This window comes from Anastrepha ludens, chromosome 2, assembly GCF_028408465.1.
Source record: "Anastrepha ludens isolate Willacy chromosome 2, idAnaLude1.1, whole genome shotgun sequence".
In the NCBI taxonomy this organism is placed as follows: Eukaryota; Metazoa; Arthropoda; class Insecta; order Diptera; family Tephritidae; genus Anastrepha; species Anastrepha ludens.
The window spans coordinates 95,535,796-95,555,294 of record NC_071498.1 but is presented as its reverse complement, the minus strand read 5'-3'; the positions used below and the strand labels follow the sequence as shown (position 1 = coordinate 95,555,294).

Sequence of the window (19,499 nt, the reverse complement as noted above, 5' to 3'; positions counted from 1 at the left end):
AAAAAATTATCAATATGCAACGCAAATTTCAAGCACCAAGCCAAAATGAAAATTGAAGAAGAATTGAAAGAGGGTGCTTAATTAAGTTTTCAGATATGGCAGCACTTTTGAAGATATCAGGAATCCGGCATTGGCATAGTACATTTTGTTGATGTTGTAAGATAATAAGCGAGTGGGTTGACAGTATATCTGGTTGAAAGCTTGACGATAAAGTTGGCTTTGACGTCGATTATGAGAACCCAACAGTAAGTGTTCCGGCTCGTCTTCTTAATCACTACGGCAAAAATGTGATTACCTTTAGAGAAGTCTATGTTTGTTCTAAGATCCAAGTGGCGATTGAATCTTTTGGTGAGTTGTCACTAATTTCAGCATTGCTCGCAAATGTCGGGCATCTCTCAACGAGCTGGAGGAATATTTCCGCATCAATGTGAAATGGATGTCAGGGCATAGTGACATACCAGTATGACACACAAATTAGTGGAAGAGGGCATTACCACTCGTCTCCCTATTGGTATGGAGAATGCATGTAGACGCTCCTTCAGCCAACACGAGATGCATAGACGGTCTGACTTGTAACGCTACAAGCAGAATTTGGCTAAAATAGGACGTCAGGCTCTCTGAGTCGCTAATTGCTTTCGCTCTATACCTCCATAAATTTCGGGCAACCAACGAAGACCGTGATAAACTGGGTGGTAATTATTTCAGTCATTCAGTTCCAATTATTTTTATTAAGAATTATGTTTATTTATATATCTACTTCAGCATTATATGTATGTAAATATTAATGTCGATCTCAAACAGTGATCTGAAGAATTTTTGTGTTAGCGTTGTTGTACCAAATATATTTCTACTTCTACTGAAGGTTAGAATTTTATGTTTGCTTTTCTTGCTTATAACTAAACTTAATTTATTGGTTTTCGATTCAAAATACTATGAGAAAGTAAGTAAATTAAATAATAAAATATATATCTAAAATAATTTCATGATACCAAAATTACACAAAATAGTCCCGAAAACTTTCGGAAGAGTCAAACCCGAAAATTTATTTTTTAGTGTCAATACACGAGTACAAATGGTTGGTCTATAAAATAAGTTTCCAGCCTTTATTTACCTTTAAATGTGACAAAATAAGTTAAAAAATATTCATTGTAATACATAATAGATACTGATAACTATAAAAATAAGATGAAGCAAAAGGCCAAGAGGCCAAATTCTTTGGCCCGGAGTCCGTTCTGCCACTCCCTTCTGCAACAATCTCGGTTAGCCAACGGGTTACTTCAGCCCACATGCTGGGAGGGGGCTGCAGATAGACAAAACTGATATTACCTATCATGTCCGACCGACCGTCACAGTTGCTTCTGTCATTAAGTAGAGGGGACTGATGACGGGCCACTTTCTATGGGCAAAGCACAGATGTCTACCTCATCTCAGACAATGCACTCTGCCCAGCACGTGGAGAGGAGGATGAGACGGCGGACCACCTTCTGTGTGTCTGCCCCGCCTTCGCTCTAATCAGGCTTGAGGTCTTTGGTACTGATGGCTCCTTGGCTCTTTGGCACCACAAGATCTACTCAGATTTTTTTGGAGGTCGAGTAGATTAGATAAAGAAAATTAAAAAGGGAACCCGGGTGCCGTGCAATGGACTTGGTGGCGTCTGAGCGCTGCACAAAAAAAAAAACAAAACAAAAAAAAAACAAAAGGTCGCAACACGTCCTGCATCAGAATCATAGTTTTCCCGTATTGATATATTTCGATCCGAAAAAAGTTTGCAGTGCTATCAATTGCTGAGCTGCCCAATACATTTTCATAATACAGAAACTTCCAGCAGTCATTTTGACTGGTACTGGTATAAAATATATATATATATATATATATATATATATATATATATATATAAAATTATAAAAAAGTTAAGTTGACTAAACTGATTCCTTAGTTATAACTACAAAAGTCATGATATCATTACGGAAAAAAATACTGCGTGCAGCAAGAATTCTGAAAATAAATTGCAATGCTAGTAATTTTGATTGGTCTGGTAAATCTAGTTTTAAACACAAATTGTTGGAATAATTTTAAATAAAGCGTGCCTACCATCGCCCCTATGATCTTGTAATGACGTGAATGATTTCAGAATTTTATAAACAAACAAAAAATCAAAGAAAATGGGTATTGAACAAGTGGATTATTTAGACCAGATAAAGCAATTTTTATCCGGCATTTCCATATTATCAATAACACAGCTGAAGTCCAATGGGTTGATAAATGGCTACCATTCGATGTTGTCCGGGTTCGAAACCCCATGCAGGAAACACCAATTGATAGAACAAGTTTTTCTAATAGTGTATTTCATAAAAAGCGCCTCGTAAAAAACCATCTGCCATTCGGCGGCAGTATAAAACTGTTGGCTTTCCATTTGTGGAAAAACATCGAAGCGCACAAAACCAACAATCAACAAAAGGATGTAAACGTCAATTATTAAAAATCGCTCATTTCTCTGTGAAAATCGTATTCTAGGGATCAAAATAAGAAACTTTGCCGAAGGAACCATACCTCTAAAACGAGTTTTGATGCCCCCCAATTTGGGTCGAACGAAAAATCCCACTTCGACCCATTTAGAGTGCTCCAATCGAGTCCAAATGTATGACCGACCCCCACTAACTTTGGACGGCCGATCCACCCATGCCAGTGGCACACCCCCTGGAACTCCCTTGGGGGTTCCCCATACAATCATTTCAAAATATCACCATTTTTGGCCTTTACATGAGAAAAGAAACTAAAAAGTTCGACCCAAATTGAGGGACATCAGAATTCGTTTTAGAGGTATGGTTCCTTCGGCAAAGTTTCTTATTTTGAATATGATTTTCACAGAGCAATGGGCGATTTTTTTGCCTCCCCACAAATCATCCCGGCCTAATATACATATACATACATACATACATAACATATCAACCTTTTTTTAGCAGCTATAATATTCGATTTTTGTCCATTATGCAAGAAGTATCTCTAATCTGGGATCACGATTTACTCATTATATCTTTACATCTGTACTCTTTCACGTATGTATGTATGTGTACGAGTGACGCATTTTTTTAAAGACTTTCTTTGGCAAGTTTCTCCTTTCTGGGTGAAAATTATTTCCCATTTTATGTCGATTATTTGCGTGTTCATAGAAGACGTCACCTTCCGCTTGCTTGTGAGAACTGAGAGCTGAAAATGTCATGAATGCCGACTCAAAAATTAGCCTTATTCATTCAACATTTTCCAAATGTCATGAGTTAATCATACACTGATGATTGTCACACTTTTTATACTTTGATCTTAGCAAAAAGTGCTTTGTTTGCTGTGTTCGGAATTTTCTTTCTTTTTTAACACTTCCACGTTTTCTATCTTTCGCTAATCCTGACTGTCATCTTTCATAAATTTAAACACAGAAAAATGTTATACACGAACAAATAAATACAAATAAATACATGAATGCATATGTGTGCATATCTGAAATTGTCTATATTAATTTCTTAAGGCGTTATTATTTATATCCAATTCAAAAAACAAAGTAAAAAACAATAAAAAAACCAACACATTTAAGAAAAGAAATAATTTATGGTGTCCATCTTCGGATGCTGTGAAAAAAATTACAATTGTTATTTTCCATATCGCCGTGAATCCTATAAGTCATTTAAGCCGCTATGAGCTCCTCCCTGAACATGATTCAATTATTAAAGGTTTGCTCAGTAAGCAGCTTTCTCGTTCTCTCTTGACAAATCGGCTCCCTTAGCAAAACACTGGGTTGCTAACTCTAGAAATTTTAAGTAAAAGTGGAGGAAAAGTAAAATTTGTGGGATTGGCGGAACTTGTTTCCAATGAGCCCACCTTACCATGGATGGATGAAGTGTCTAGAGGAGGCTTAGTACCAGCGATCGGTTTTAAATTTAGTAATTAATTCACAAAATGAAATCTTGAATTAAGTGAAATAATTTCTTCTTTTAATATTAGATTTGGAAATTTCCGCTAATAACTTCTATTTGTATTTACAATTATTTATATTCAAATATTAATTAAAATTAATTTTCTAAACCGTTCGCAGTTTGTTTCCATTTAAGTAAGAAAATATTGTACTTTTTTGCTACCATTTTTACCAAAAAGGATTTAATTTGTTCAACTTTATTCACCTTCTTAAATACAACCTTTTGTAAGGGAGTGTCAAAAATCGAATGTCAGTAGTGAGCAAACCTTTAATAATTGAATCATGCTCCCTGAGCAACATTCCCAAAACTGAAATATATAGCGGTTTCTTCAATTCGAAAACGGTAAAGTTGTATATTGAAGCTAAAATGTATGCAGTTGCTCACAAAAGTATTTTGCATGTGAAGGAGAAATTTGTACATTTTTTTAATTTTTATAACTTTTTACAAATAAAATAACAAATTCAAATGAAAGGTTAATACCTCAACTTAAAAGTAATTATTGTTTTTCATATAACTTAAAGGCATCTGCCGTAGGTTTATGAGAAGTCATTCGGTGCCAAGTCAGGACTATACGGCGGATGACCCATTAATTCGATGTTTTGGGTGCTCAAAAATGCAGTTGTTTGAGCCGATGAGTGAGAGCTCGCATTGTCCTGGTGAAGAGTGATCCGCCTTTGGCGATTGGTTTTCCTAATTTCTTGGAAGACAACTGGCAAACAAATGGTTGTGTACCACTTAGAATTTACTGGTCTGCGTTGTTCTAGTGGTACGGGTGCGACATATCCAGTTTTTCCGAAAAAAAAGGCGACCATTTGCTTGGAAGTGCTTCGTGCGCGAACAACTTTTGTTGGATTTGGCTCATCTTGCAACACCCATACAGTCGACTGCTGTTTACTTTCGGGCTCATACGCGTAAATCCATGATTCATCACCTGTCGCGATGTCATAGACGTGTTTCGAAGCCCCGCGATCGTATTTTTTGAGCATTTCCTTTGACCAATCGACACGAGCCTTTTTTTGAGCGATTGACAAATTGTGTGGGATCCAACGCCAACAAATTTTTTTGACAGTCAAATGTTTATGCAATATTGAATGTATGCTGGTCCCACTAATGCCTAAGATTGTCTCAATCTCACGATAGGTCACATGACGCTCTTGCAATATCAGTTCGCGCACAGCATCAATGGTTTTCGGAACAACAACTGATTTTGGACGACCTTCACGAAATTCGTCTTGGAGTGAACTACGACCACGATTGAATTCACCATACCATCGATAAACACTGGCCCTTGATGGAGCTTCATCGCCAAAAAATGAATTAAGTTCATCCATGCAATGTTGCTGAGTTAATCCACGTCGAAAGTTGTAAAAAATAATCGCACGAAAATGTTCACGATTTAATTCCATTTTTTGACCGAGATGAATCTTTTAAGTTACTGTAAACAACACAAATAGCACTGGTATTTCAAAACGTTCTAAGTACGTAAAAGCCAAAAAATGTCAAACTTTGCGATACAGCTGTCACTTGCCAGATTGCAACACCAGGGTTGCCAAATCCCGAAATATAAAAGACACACCTCGTAAATATCGAGTGTTTTTACAAGAGCTTTAAAACTGAAAGTAATAATACAACACATAAATATTGTGGGAATGAACTTTTTTTTTGGTATTTTTCTATTGTATCTTTAAGATACAAGGGCTATATCCTCCGCGGCTACGAGTTACATTGGCCATTTCATCAGTCCAATTTTTGACTACTTTTTCCAATAAATCTGCCCGCATGGTGGCAATTGTGGCATGAATATTGAAATAAATCGATTGCGCGCTGTATGGAAAGTTTCGCCATGTTGTTGGACCCAAATGTCGTCGATGCTTCCCTTTTGGAAAGAAAAATTCAGTCAGCATTGGTCGATAGCGATAGCTCCTTCCTCATTTGTGCTCTAGGAACTTCGCGAACAGATTTATATTTAATCAAAGTAAATTTCCACCATTTGAAAGCGTTGTTCTGATGTTCATTGAATCATGATGGCTTATCGAACAAAAATTTAAAAACAATTTGACATTCTCACCTGTCCAACCATAGTTATCGATACCGATAGCTCTCATGCAGCAAACAACCTACCGCATACCTTCAAATTGGCGACTTTTATTTGTAAGTTTGTAAAATCTTTTATTACCAATAAGATATATTTGTTTTAAAGAATCTTCCTTTAATACTAAACAATTAAATCAGATGGTTAGAAGAAAAGTTGTGATGTTAAAAAATAGTACCGAAAAGTGTTCAATCTTATATCACCGGCTTTTTTTTAACTTGCAAAGATAACTATGTAGATACTATTTTTCATTCCATAAAGTACAATTACACAGAATATTAGCCAAATCCCATTAAGTCAATAAAACCTCTACCAAGAGTTGACGCGGAATTCACCATGTAACACATGAACAGAGGAAGGAGAATTTGCCTATTGTATAGAACATACATACATACATACTCGTACATATGTGACTCTCTTCAGCGTACCACCTTACGAATGTTTTCTAAATGATTTTGCATGAAAGATTCATGGCTGCAGTTGAATGATAAAATAATTAAAAATATAATTTATTATTAGCATTTTTTAACTCCCAACAATTTTCTTAATGCTCTCTCTCTCTCTCTTTCTCTTTCAGTATGACACCACCTTGGGCCGCTGCCAGAATAATCAAGCCCCAAGCGAATAGGACACGCTACAAAATGACTTTGATGATTATGATGTTGACGATGGCTAAATACTTAATAACGACGCCGATGATAATGGAAACGAGAATGGGAAAAACTAAGCGTGCAATAAAAAAAAAAACAATAATAACAACAAGGAAATAAAATGATTATTCTACATACATATGAACAAATTGAATGTAACAACGACTAAATTGTTGTTGCTGCGAATTAGCGAAAGTCAAAGTGGAAAAGATAGTAAAAATTATAGCAATAATAGTAATAGTAAGAATGGCGTAAGTTGACATAATAATAATGGCAACAGCAACAATAGCAAACAATACAATTAAAGCAACAGCAATAAAGCAATAGCAAAGCAACAACAAACGGCAATAGCATTTACAGCAAGAAAGTATTTGAAAACAGCAACAGCAACAACAACAACAAATTCCACACCATAAAAAATAAAAAAATAAAAAAAACGTGTCAGCTACTCCAAAGCGCTTCGATTTGTTTCTTTTTTTTTGTTGTGGCTTGACTTTTCCACGACACTTACACCTACATTGTCGCTCATTCATATGTATAAGAATGTATGTACATAGAGAAAATTTTTAAATTTTCATTTTTGTTTTGTGCGCGAATCTTGATCACCGCCTGGCTTTGAAATTCATTTCACGGCGACCGACAATTTTAATGACCAATTTATGTATGCTGGCCGAGAGCAAATCATGCAGATGAGGGTGGCGTAAAAGAGAAGCTAACGAACGCTAACACATACCTATACACACAAAATTGCTGAATTTTTGATTGACTTGAAGGTTTCAAGCGGTGGGTGGCATCTAATTTGCCACTTAATTGCAACATTTTTATAATGAATGTGGAAAACAGCAAAAACTAATAATTTTATGAATGTTATTAATCGGAATATTTCCTAGGTTTTCAAATGCGCGCTGAAAATATTTTAATTAATAAACTACCTTCGGTAAATGAATGGAATAGTTAGTTGGTCGCTAAAGTGCTATCCTATAAATACTTAAATAAATACATACGAATGCATACATTTAGAGTAGATATATGTTTTGAAGACTCTTACTCGTACAAAAATCATAACGATATCATAGAATATCACAAAATCTGAATTTTAATAAGTATATGTGAATATATATGTATGTATTAAAGTGGCTCAATAATGCTGTGCCAAAAAGGTGTGTGCTCATAATAAAGAAAATAGCAAAATGTGGAAGTGACATTCTAACATTCTGGCACTACAACACTCAGCCGTCCACTGGCATACAAACATTTAAGGTTATACGCTGATTGCTTTGGGCCAATTGTACACTTGACGCATTGACGCTTTCATGTGGTCGAGTGCTGTTCGCCGCGAGGCAAATGACAGGGCTTGGTTGCGCATCTGCTCAGAATAAATCAACTCTCAAGCAAACAGGGTGCTTTTACTTGAAGTTTATACAATTTCTGAATTTCATTTGTGTCTTTTTGGTAAAAATTCACCATTTTTTTGAGAGGTAAGAGAGATTCTCCATTGGATTACAAGGCAAACATTATTATCGATATAACGAAATCTTTTACAACCTCGAAATCATAACAGTCAACAGGGACATGCCTGCCGTTACGCGAGTGCGTCGATTGTTTGTTTAATGGCAGGAGGTACCTCGAGGAATTCCACAAATGTTTTACCTACTGTGTTCCTGAATGGCAAATGTTATATGAGAAGTTTTCTGATGGCAAGGACACACTCGGACTTGCACCCAGATGGTCGACGGCTATTGAAGCAAAATGTTTGGTATTTTGTTGCGCACAGTGAGATTGCACGCAGAATCTACTACCGGTTCACTCCGAAAGGTACGAGTACTAGTCCATAGCGGCTACCAAACACTGAAATCTACTTCTTTGACCTTTTTAAATTTTCTACCTATGACAACGAATACAATCAGTTGGACGAAACTTATCAATTTGATTTTTGAAAATTTGTTTATATAGGCTTGAGTATAATAAGACGTAAACTGACAAACTGACATTTTTAAATATTATATATTAATTTTGGGGTTAAACATTTTAAATTTTGAAAAATTTGGTATAAAGTTTTTTAAATTGAAATATCTAATAGTCTGGGAGTTAGGGGTCGATTTTGGACTGCGTGAACTTGTAAATAAAATTTAAAATTAAAACTACTTTATGCCGATTGAAATTTGTTTACATAATTTTGGACACATATAAAAATATAATAATGATGGTCAGCTGCGTTTATAGCGGTGGGAAGACCGTCAGCCGAAGCAAGAATGTATCATTGCGTTCAGCTGACGTATTCCCCCCCTCTACGGCGCAGTTGACTATTTTTTTATTCTACTAAATGTCAACAATACACAAAAAAAATTTCAGCCGGTATTAAATAGGTTGTTAAAATTTTTTTTTCGACACGTTCCGCAGCATCCCACGTACGTACCCACCGCTACTGGACCAGCTGACGGTTGGTTTCGTCATCCACTAGTCAGTCGGCATGAAATGATGAGGTCAAAATGACCCCCGGCTTCCGGACTATAAGGGGACCTTTTAACATTAAACATTTTTTTTTTGCTTTTTTCAAGATAAAATTTACATTTTAAAAGGGTTTTTTGTTTGGAAAAAAAATTTAAATTCTTCTGAAAATTTTTGAGAATTTTTTTGTCGTTAATGAATTTTTTTTAAATTTTTGAAAAAAAAAAAATTTTTTCGAAATATATTTTCCTCAAAATTTCTGAGGAATTGTTTTTTGTTTTGTCATTGATGATAGAACCCACTCCCAGCTTATTTTGTTATTTTTCTCACTAATACTCGTAGCTGAGGATATGCGGAGCAAAAAGTTTCGAAAAGTTATGAGAATCCTATTATGAACCTTTAAGGGCTTTCACAGTCTTTCAAGTTATTAATAAAAGAAAATTAAATTAAATCCGAGCTGGGTAATGACGAAAACAATTTTCCCAAAAATCTCCAACAAAATCAAAAATTTGTTTCCAAAGATGATTTTTAAAAAGTACATTTTATCCTGACATTAAAAAAATAAATAAGGGGTGAAAAGATAAAGTTATTTCCCTTTCACTTTACACTTTCGCACTTCACTCCATACAAAAATTTTAAACTTCAAATAAATATCAAATTATTACTTTTTTCCCCCAAATTTTTACAGTTTACTTTTTAAGATGATCAAGCCCAAAATAACGATTTTCCGAAAAATCGACGATTTCTGAAATACTTGGAGCTCTTAACATGTGTGCCTGTGCCTAGCATGTCCGCCAATGTGGCAGAAACCTCTGGAGCCATTTATTTGAATTTATAGAACAATACCAACACGCGTGGCAAAGGAGAAGCAACTCTGCTTCAAAATTTGATAACTTGGATTATTAATATAGTTCAAATTTTCAACCTCAGAATGAAATAATAAAGTTTAAATTTAAAATATTCTATGTAAAAGCACCCTGTTTTTGGGCAATTTTCGCAAATAATTTTCCACGCCCAGGATTTTTCGCTTACAAACTAATGACTCGCCATTAAAGGGAGCGGCACTTTTGCAATTTTTCTTCTTTTTAAAAATATGCGGTACCAAACATAAATTTGTTTTATATAGAAGCAGCAGAGGCTACAAATGTATACATAAATACAATAGAACAACAACAATGCAAATAGTCAAAATTAAAAATAGCAGAACTAAAAGGAAAGAAAGAAGAAAATTAAGTTTAGAAAACTAAAAATACTTTTAACATAAAAAAAGAGGCGGCGACGCAGAGCTGCAAAGAAGAAAAGAATTTAATTGATATTGGAAATATTTGTAGAATACGGACCTTCTGGAGATCATAAATTATATAAGAAAATATAAATTAATTAATAATTAATAATTTGCCAAAGGTTTCTGAAAACTAAAAAATGGGAACTTTTATTCTAATCTTTTGACAAAAACAAATTAAGTGACTCTAAATCTTAATTTTTCCAAAGAAATACATTTTTTTTTTTGTATAAAATTTATATCCAGAGAGATTCTTAAGTTAAGTAAGTGAATGATTAATAGTTTATATTTTGCATTAAGATCCAGAATTTTAGAGCTTTACTTACTGCAAGATGTTAAGTCAACTTATGTTGTTTTGGAAAAGGTACACAAATAGGATTTCTTTTGCTCAGCCGAAGAGAAATGTTATATTAAAATTAAAAAAATTATAAAAAAAGAGATTACTTATAAAACAGAAATTCTGTTGGACTTTAAGCTAAATATAAAACTAAACAACACAAAGAAATTTTCGATTTCAGAACAAATGACAACATAAATAAAAACGAAAACAAGAGCAAATCCAACAAGAGCAAACGAAAAATATAAAAACAAAGCATAGAAATAATATTGAAATATTAACAGCAATCACGTTGTGAGTGGCCAAGGGGCGAGGATCATCAAAACCAATAGCAAAAACAATACCAATACAATATTAAACATCACAAGAGCCACAAGAGCATAGAACAAAAATATCAACAACAATAACAACAACAATACTAGACACAACACAACCAACAGAGTACATCCAGCGCCTAGCCTAGCCGCAAACTTACCCCGCTCGCGGCGAAGGTGACGGTGGTGACAGTGACAGCTACAAACAACAACAACAACAACGACACATCAACAACACAATATAGCAACAAAAATTAACAGACAACAACAACATCATTTTAGAAGCAAACATTTTTGTCGTTGGTGTTGTTGATGGTGCCGATTGAAATGGTGATGAGGGCGCGTCGGCGTGAATGGCAGCACTGGTGACGTGTGACAACGACGGGGACAGGCCGCCGGTGGACGGTCGACGGGCCACTTTCCACCATGATGCCCGCAGTACAGAACGGGACGTAGAGAACATAACGCGCGTGCTATAACGGAAAGTGTTTGCGGTGTCGCCGATATGCGCCGAGTATAAGACGACGAGCCAAAGTGAAGGCGGCATAAAATTTTTGAAAAATCAATTTTTTCGAAAAAGTCTTCCAACAGAAATATTTAAAATTGCAGATTTATTACAAAGCAAGTGAGCTAAATATATTTAGTACAATGGAAAAATAACAAAAATAGTCTGTAAATATAAAAAAAAACAACTATTCGAAAGTAAAATTTTTAGTGTTTCAAAAAGTGGTATTGAAAAGTAAGAATACAAAAATATACAAAAAATTGAGATTGATATCCAAGTGCGTAACAAATATCACTTAAAATGTCTACCAATACTCCGGCAACTCTTCCACTGATTTCAATGCACAATACAATAGCAAGTACAACACTAAATGCAACTACAACAACTACTAGTCAAACAGTGAACGCCAAAACGGTGCAAAGAACTACAAACTCGTCCGCGAAACGCCGAAAAAGACGAAACATGTGCAGTGAACTTGAAGCGCGAAAATATAACCGGGCGGTAACAACAACTGCATCTACTATAGCCGAAGAGTTGGCAGCACGTACTGCTGCCGCCAGAAAATCGGCCAATGATACCGACTTAGCAATACTAACGCCTAGTGACTATCAACCCACAATAATACCAGCTACAACAACAACTGCAATGCCTGCATTATCTACTGCAACGCCAGCCGCCACACAAACGGCAACGCGACTTGCCACAACGGCCACAGTGTCGTGCACAGCAACCACAACACCGCCACCGCCGCGATTAACAGCCGCATCAACACCAACACCAACAGCAACAAGTGCTACTATAATACGCCAACATCACTGTCAGCGGCGTGCTACTATAGCAGCAACAACCACAACAACGACACCAATATCACCACGTCCGCGTGCCCCCAGCCTCGGCTTCAATCTCAGCACCGCTTTTGCGGCCGCACTCTTGCATACCAGCGTTGTTGTTGCTGCCGCCGCTTCAACGCATGCACAACCGCATCACGGCATTACCGCTAAGCACCTGACACCTCAATCGCAGGCTGTGCTGGATAGTGGAATGCTTTCGCAATTAGATCCCAATGCTACCTCGACTTTGTTGGGGATAGCTAGCGCCACTGTGGCAGCTGTCACTTCGACGGCCAATGGTTCTCTGCCGGAGGAGACAGGCGTCGATGGTGCGAAGGGTGTTGATGGGGCCGGTGCAAAAGGTGGAGATTGGTTTGATGTTGTGTGTCTGGTGTTGAAGGCGTCACTAATGCTGTTCATCATAATTGCCGCCATATTTGGAAATCTCCTTGTCATAATCTCTGTGATGCGGGTTAGGAAATTAAGGTGAGTGAATATTCATTTTTGGTTATTGTTTTAGAAACTAAATAAATAATAAGCACTTATGCGTAGAATTTTTGCGTATATCTTCACAAAAAAAAATACCACGATTACAAACCAGTACACAAAAGGCATTCATGCATATACAGACTTCAAAATTAAAATTTCCGCTTTTTCCTTCCACGCTCCATGACATCCGATGCATTGAAAATTATGAGCTATGACATATTTAACTTCAACAATAGGTTTACATGTGCATATATATCTTGTTAAGGCAACGCTTTGTTCTCAAAGTACCAGATTGATTGTCATTGGTTGCCACGAATATACTTTTTTTATGTCCGCAGTAGTAATGGAAAAAATATGATATTGGCATTGCATAGGGTATTTTAATGCTGAGGTTCATAGGCTGTGGCAACCATGTTTTTTGTTTTTCTGATGTAAAATCTGATGTTTATACCAATAAGGCACATGCGTTCGATTGCCTCAAAGTCAACGTTGCTCAGCCGAAGTCAACTAATTCAGCAAAATCTGTGCAGCAGAGCCATTGAAAATGTTACCTCCCGATTTTACATCGAAATTACATTCCAAGTTAGCAAAATAAAAACAAAAAAAATTTCGAGTATCCTCTACAGCAACTTGTCTCTTTATAAGAGTATCCACCCTTATTGGAGAACCGTGTACCGTTAGCGTCAAAACAAAGGGTACATCTCATATTGATAAATTTTGACTATTTATTTATTTGTGATTGCATTTACTTTTTTATAAAAATATATTTCATACCACAATAAGCATCATACAAAGCAAAGTTTCGAGCTTGGTGTAAAATTTGTCAAAAGTTGCCAAATTCCCATTAAAATTTCTAACTTTTTATTCAGTATTTTTGGAAAAAATTCAGGTACATAGTTTTATAGAATAATGAATTTTGATATAATAGGATGAAAGTTTCAAGTTTTTCAAAATTTCGTTGGTCTTTGGCAATTTTTTTTTTTTTTGCTGGCGTGTGTTGGGTGTTTTCTCCATATAAAAAATGGAGAAAATGCACAAAACGATTTACGATCTACTTTAAATGTGCACTTTATTACACCAAAATTCAATGATCTATACACTTCGTCCTGCCATAAGTTCTGTTACATGTTACGTCCGTTATAGATATTTTTTTTATTTTTTTTTTTTTATAACTTACTTTATTTGCAATCTATCTACTATAAGACCTTCAGCAAATTAGATCTTATAAGATAATGGCGGCGGTAGTTTTGCTTTTGTGCAAATCTACATAGAAATTACAACAGCTTATTAACTTGTACAGTTCGTTCTTAAATTATTAAAATTCATTAGTACTTCAAGATTGCTTAAATTCATTGTTTGTTAATATTATCACTTAAGATTAACTTACTTAATTTTACCTTAAAGTTTGTAGGTTGAGTAGATTCATACTAGAGGAATGGCAAGTCTAAGATATGATTGCGTTTTAACCGTATAGTTTCATTGGTTGTGTCTAATAAACAAATAGCAGCTGGATTTATGTGATTAGATAATCGTTTCAGATATCTAGTACTATATTTTCGAATTTCATTCTTTACAAAAGGAATACCTAAGTCTTTATGGATAGATTCATTGGTAATAAACTAAGGGGCATTAACAAGGCTTCGTAATGTTTTCGATTGGTAACGTTGCAAGATCTCCACATTGGAGTTGCTAGCAGTTCCCCACTTGCCTTCAAATGATTAGGCCATTCAGCTATAGCAGCACGCACGGTTTTCATTGATATTGACGTCACTGCTCGAACCAGAGAGTGTGTCAGACTCTCCAAATTTCTGTGTGGACTTCGATAGGCTATGTTCTCCAATTCTGACTACAAACTCAAGCCAAATGGATTCAGTTCTGGACTTCCAGATATGTCAATCTTCTGCGGCTATGAACCCAGAAATATTGTTTTTTAGCCATTGCTGGGGGGTTTTGTCCTATGAGCTGGAGCGGAAATTCCTAGAAGATTCCACGCTCTCCATTAAAGAGAGTGTTGCTCAACGGCTTCCCCACGCCTTCTGAAACATCCTCCTGGTACACTTTAGCTCCGGTTTTTACCCCTTTTTCGCAGAAATGAAGAGATGTAACGTTTTTACAAAATACTGGCCGCGCTGAACTCTTGGAGCAACATTTTTTACGTCTTTAGAGGCTTTAGCATACATTTTGTCGTTTTGCTTACTAAAATGTTCTTCGAAAGGAAAAATTGTGAAAATAATATTTACATGGCCGTAGACCACGTGCCACCAAAGAAGCTACATGCATCTGCCATTATTCTTCCCTTTCTAAGGGGATTTCTGCAAATTCTTTCTCTAACGGCTTTTATGGCTGCACTGGTTCGAACCACACGAGGACGACCACTTTTTTTTCTATCCGTCACTTCAGAATTTTGCAAAGCGCGATTGATATTTTTCTAAGGAGCACCGAACACAGCCTGAGTTCTCTAAAATTGAATTAAAATGTTAGTGTAATATAGAAATTAGTTCGAGAAAGAAAACCCGTATACATACTATATTTTTTAAATTTCATACCGAAATCCGCTCTCTTAAGTTATCACACCAAGAAGAAATTTCAAATATTCCATATTCCTTTCAATGATAAAATCAACAAATCTGATTAGGATTATTCAATGCAAGCTTTTGGGACGGTGTTCGAAAAATGTACTAAAGTAGTTCTCATCTCTATTGAGAAACAACTTGGCCCGCTTATTTTCACAATTCGATCCTTAAACTCATTTTTGTACCTTCAAACAATTTTTTTGTTGCCGTCTGAACAACGACTGATTGGACAAGTGTGTGAAGACCCTACTGCCGAGTACCTGATGCTGTGGCAGCTAGCGTTACCCCCACAATTTTGAATCGAATGGTCAAACCTAGTAATCTGAAGAACGATAGGTTGCAAGCATTGCTCATTTTGGAAAACAAATTTGTGAGAACAACTTCGGCTGCCACGATTTTTTCGCATGTATTCACACACTTGTACACTCAGTCGTTGTTCAGACGGCAACAAAGTGACATTTAATTGGTTTTTTTTCGTATATCCCAACACAGTCTCAATTTTTTGTAAACACATCCCCTGTTACGTCAGCCTATCAGCTGATTATGTCAAATTCTCTCAGTCCCGAATTAAAGTCTGTTATTAAGCACATCTTCTTAATTCTGTTCACAATGTGGCTCATTAGTTTATAAGGAGAGCTATGGTGAGGTGAATTAAAGTAAGCTTAGGTGAGGTGTGACATGGCGAATTTTCGATTTGCCAAAAAACAAAGAAGTATTTTTTTTATTTCTGAACGAAAAAATAACGCTCAAAAATGAGTCCGATTATTTATTTAAAAACAATCATTAGTTTTGATGGAAAATTTAACAATATAATGTTTATTTCTAATCAAAATATAATAACTAACAAAAAAGCGGAACAATAGCACTCGGAAATATATTTATTTATGTTCTTTTTTTTTTTGTTGATAAAAATAATATAAAAATTAAAATAAATAATAAATAATTGGCGCGTACACTTCTGTTAGGTGTTTGGCCGAGCTCCTCCTCCTATTTGTGGTGTGCGTCTTGATGTTGTTTCACAAATGGAGGGACCTACAGTTTCAAGCTTTTTTTTATGAGGAGCTTTTTCATGGCAGAAATACACTCGGAGGTTTGCCATTGCCTGCCGAGGGGCGACCGTTATTAGGAAAATGTTTTTATTAATTTTGCTTTCACCGAGATTCGAACCAACGACCTCTCTGTGAATTCCGAATGGTAATCACGCACCAACCCATTCGGCTACGGCGGCCGCATAACATAATTATAATATAGCGACTAATTACAAATCGCAATGTAAGTCTTAAAAACATTTTTGATAGATATCGCTCGTAAAAGGTTAATAAAGATAACAAAAAAGGTGAAAAGGCTTCTGATCTTTTTATTGGAAATTTGATTTTTAAATCGTAAAGTATACTTAGCGATCATAAAAAAATAAAGTATTTATATGCGGAACTGTTCTGCAGTTGTTTATTTATTTTTCACTGAAAATTTTAAAGTAATTATTATTTTCGGTCTCTGTTTCTTTATAACCTGACCAACAGAAAAAAATTGGTGCATTTTATTAGCGAATTAGTTAAATTGTGACTTGAATTGCCTATGACTTTGAAAGTATTTTGAATACCAAAGCATTTCCAACAATCTCTTCAATGTGTTGGAATGCTGTGACCCTCTCCCACTATTGTTTGTCTGAGCATTTAGTTGCTTATCAGCGTATTAATTAAATAAAGAAATATTTTTCCAGTTTATCCTTAATTACTATTGCTGCCATTTAAAGACTGCAGATGTACGCTTTCATGTTCACATTAGCGTTAATTAACAAAACAGGCGGATCATGTACATGGAAGCGTGAAACAGCTGCAAGGCAAATTTGTTGCCAAAGAATGTAAGAAGAAAATTGCCAACATAAAATATATAACAAAGGCCCCTGCTAGTTTATCAATGCCTCGAGTTCGGCAAAGATTTAAATTAGTTAAGCTATACCAACAACAACGCAACAGCGCTTCAAATGCGCTCCGATGCCTAAATGATTGCTTCGCTCACTTTAAGTCCAAAGGTTTTTTGCCTGCTGTTGTAGTGTTGTAGTGCACCCAGAGGCATTAACAAGACTACAGGCTACATAATGCCTAAAGTCATGTAATATTACGAAATGTAGCTGAAGCCTGAAAATTCAAAAGACAAGTCTGCGTTACTGCGAAATCAGTGGCTAAAAGAGAAACGTAAAAATATGCGTGAATGACAAAAGTAAAGGCACTAAGTTAAAAACAGCAAAGTACGAGCAACTAGCAGGAGGCAGAAAGCTTTTTATTTCGTGTTGCACGTCTGCAGCCAACGTCGCACTCAACGACCTTGAGAGAGCGCTACATGGGACAGCTTGAAAGGCGCTTCAAGCCTTAGCTAGTATTTTCCACCAGCTTTTGGAATATATCTTCAACATTTATTTTGCTTTCTTTTTTCCAATTTAATTTTTTTCACATCTATATTACGTAGTTTCCTTTAATCTTTGTGCTACATCATTAGCACAACCGGTACAACCACAAGCACTGAATAGCTGAATGTTGTCCTACACACATGTGTATTCAGACATATTGGTAAGTGTATGTGTATACGGTGTTTTGGCACCACGTATTTGCCTAAACTCCTGGCAGGCGCATCTTGTGTGCGCTGTTCAAACATTTATTCGCATATAGTACACACTTATATGTGAATGAAATTCCATAGGCCTACTCAGTACCCATTCTTACATATGGACATATCTAATGCTAAGCAGCGGCGTCAGTTTTCGTGTTAATTTGATATAAAATACGATTTTTCAAGATTTATTGCTGTTAGTTCTTAGAACTAACACCAAAGCCGAAGCTGCCGAAATGGCGCCTACGAATTTCTATAAAAATTTAATAACGTTAATTTCCTGTGATAATATTCCCAAATCTTTCCTTTGGCTTCAACACAATAAAATAGGAGTAAAAAATTTAATGTCTCATATAATTTTTTCTTATATCGCTAATTTAAGTTAAACCTAGTTTAAGTATCGAGATAAATAAATGTAATAATATTATAGCAAAATAAAATAAATTGGTATAAAAGCTTGAAAAAGGTGTAAACCACAACATTTTGATCACTTTTGGGGTATTTTTTTTTTAATTCTCATTACTTTCTTATAAAAACATAGTTCATCCGAAAGATTATTAAATAAGGTAAAATAATGGCATTTAATTTTTCTGTATGCTTTTTTGGCATGTTTACATGTTGATATTGACTTAACCCAGTTCTGAGTTTTCATTAAGAAAGTTGAATTTGCAAAATAAAAACATTTAAATTTTAAAACGAGAAAAGCAATTATTTGCAAATAGAGAGTGGATGGATTATTTGTACTTTGTAACGCAAATGGCCTTTAATATCTTAAATACAAAAAACTCAAGCCGTTTGGCACACAAATAAACTTTTTTTAATTTCATGTTGTCAAATTAGCGTACGTCAAATGCTTATTACACTTTGGTTTATTCTACAGCAACTATCAAAAAATCACAGACTCAAACCTTGCAGAAAATATATCAGGACTCGACAAATTTTCATCAAAATATCACACATTTTAATCAGAACTAGAAAATTGGGTACGCAGTTTTATAGACTACTAAATTTTCGCTTAAAAAGCTGAAACATGCAGTAGTTCAAAACTCTTAAGGATTTTTAATAATCTTATCCTTTTACGGCCTTGTGCATCATTTTCTGCATATAAAACCGAAATGATCCCTACAGCCAAGGAAAAAAATGAGCAAAAATCAATAAAAATATGGGCATTTGCTCATTAGTAGATTCCTAAGATTATATATAAAGGATCATTCAAAAGACATGCCTAAATGTTGTTTTAAAACAAAACATATAAAAATTTAGATTATTTCAGGTTTCACTATTTGTATTAAAAATACCGAGGTAATAAGGAAAGGAATTTCGTATTGACACAACTTTACTGTGAACTTTTTCCTCACTCTTTTGGATGTGCATATCGTCCCCTTAGTATTAGAATAGCCTATACAT

General features: G+C 35.4%; 1 protein-coding gene across 1 annotated transcript in view; it reads left to right on the top strand.

Moving 5' to 3' along the window:
• The first annotated feature begins 6,639 nt into the window (after positions 1–6,639).
• Positions 6,640–19,499, top strand: part of LOC128854813 (octopamine receptor beta-2R) — a 78,473-nt gene continuing 65,613 nt past the window's right edge. The window contains 1 exon segment of the mRNA XM_054089222.1: positions 6,640–12,909. Coding sequence (XP_053945197.1) covers positions 11,894–12,909 — 1,016 coding nt within the window. The 5' untranslated portion in view covers positions 6,640–11,893.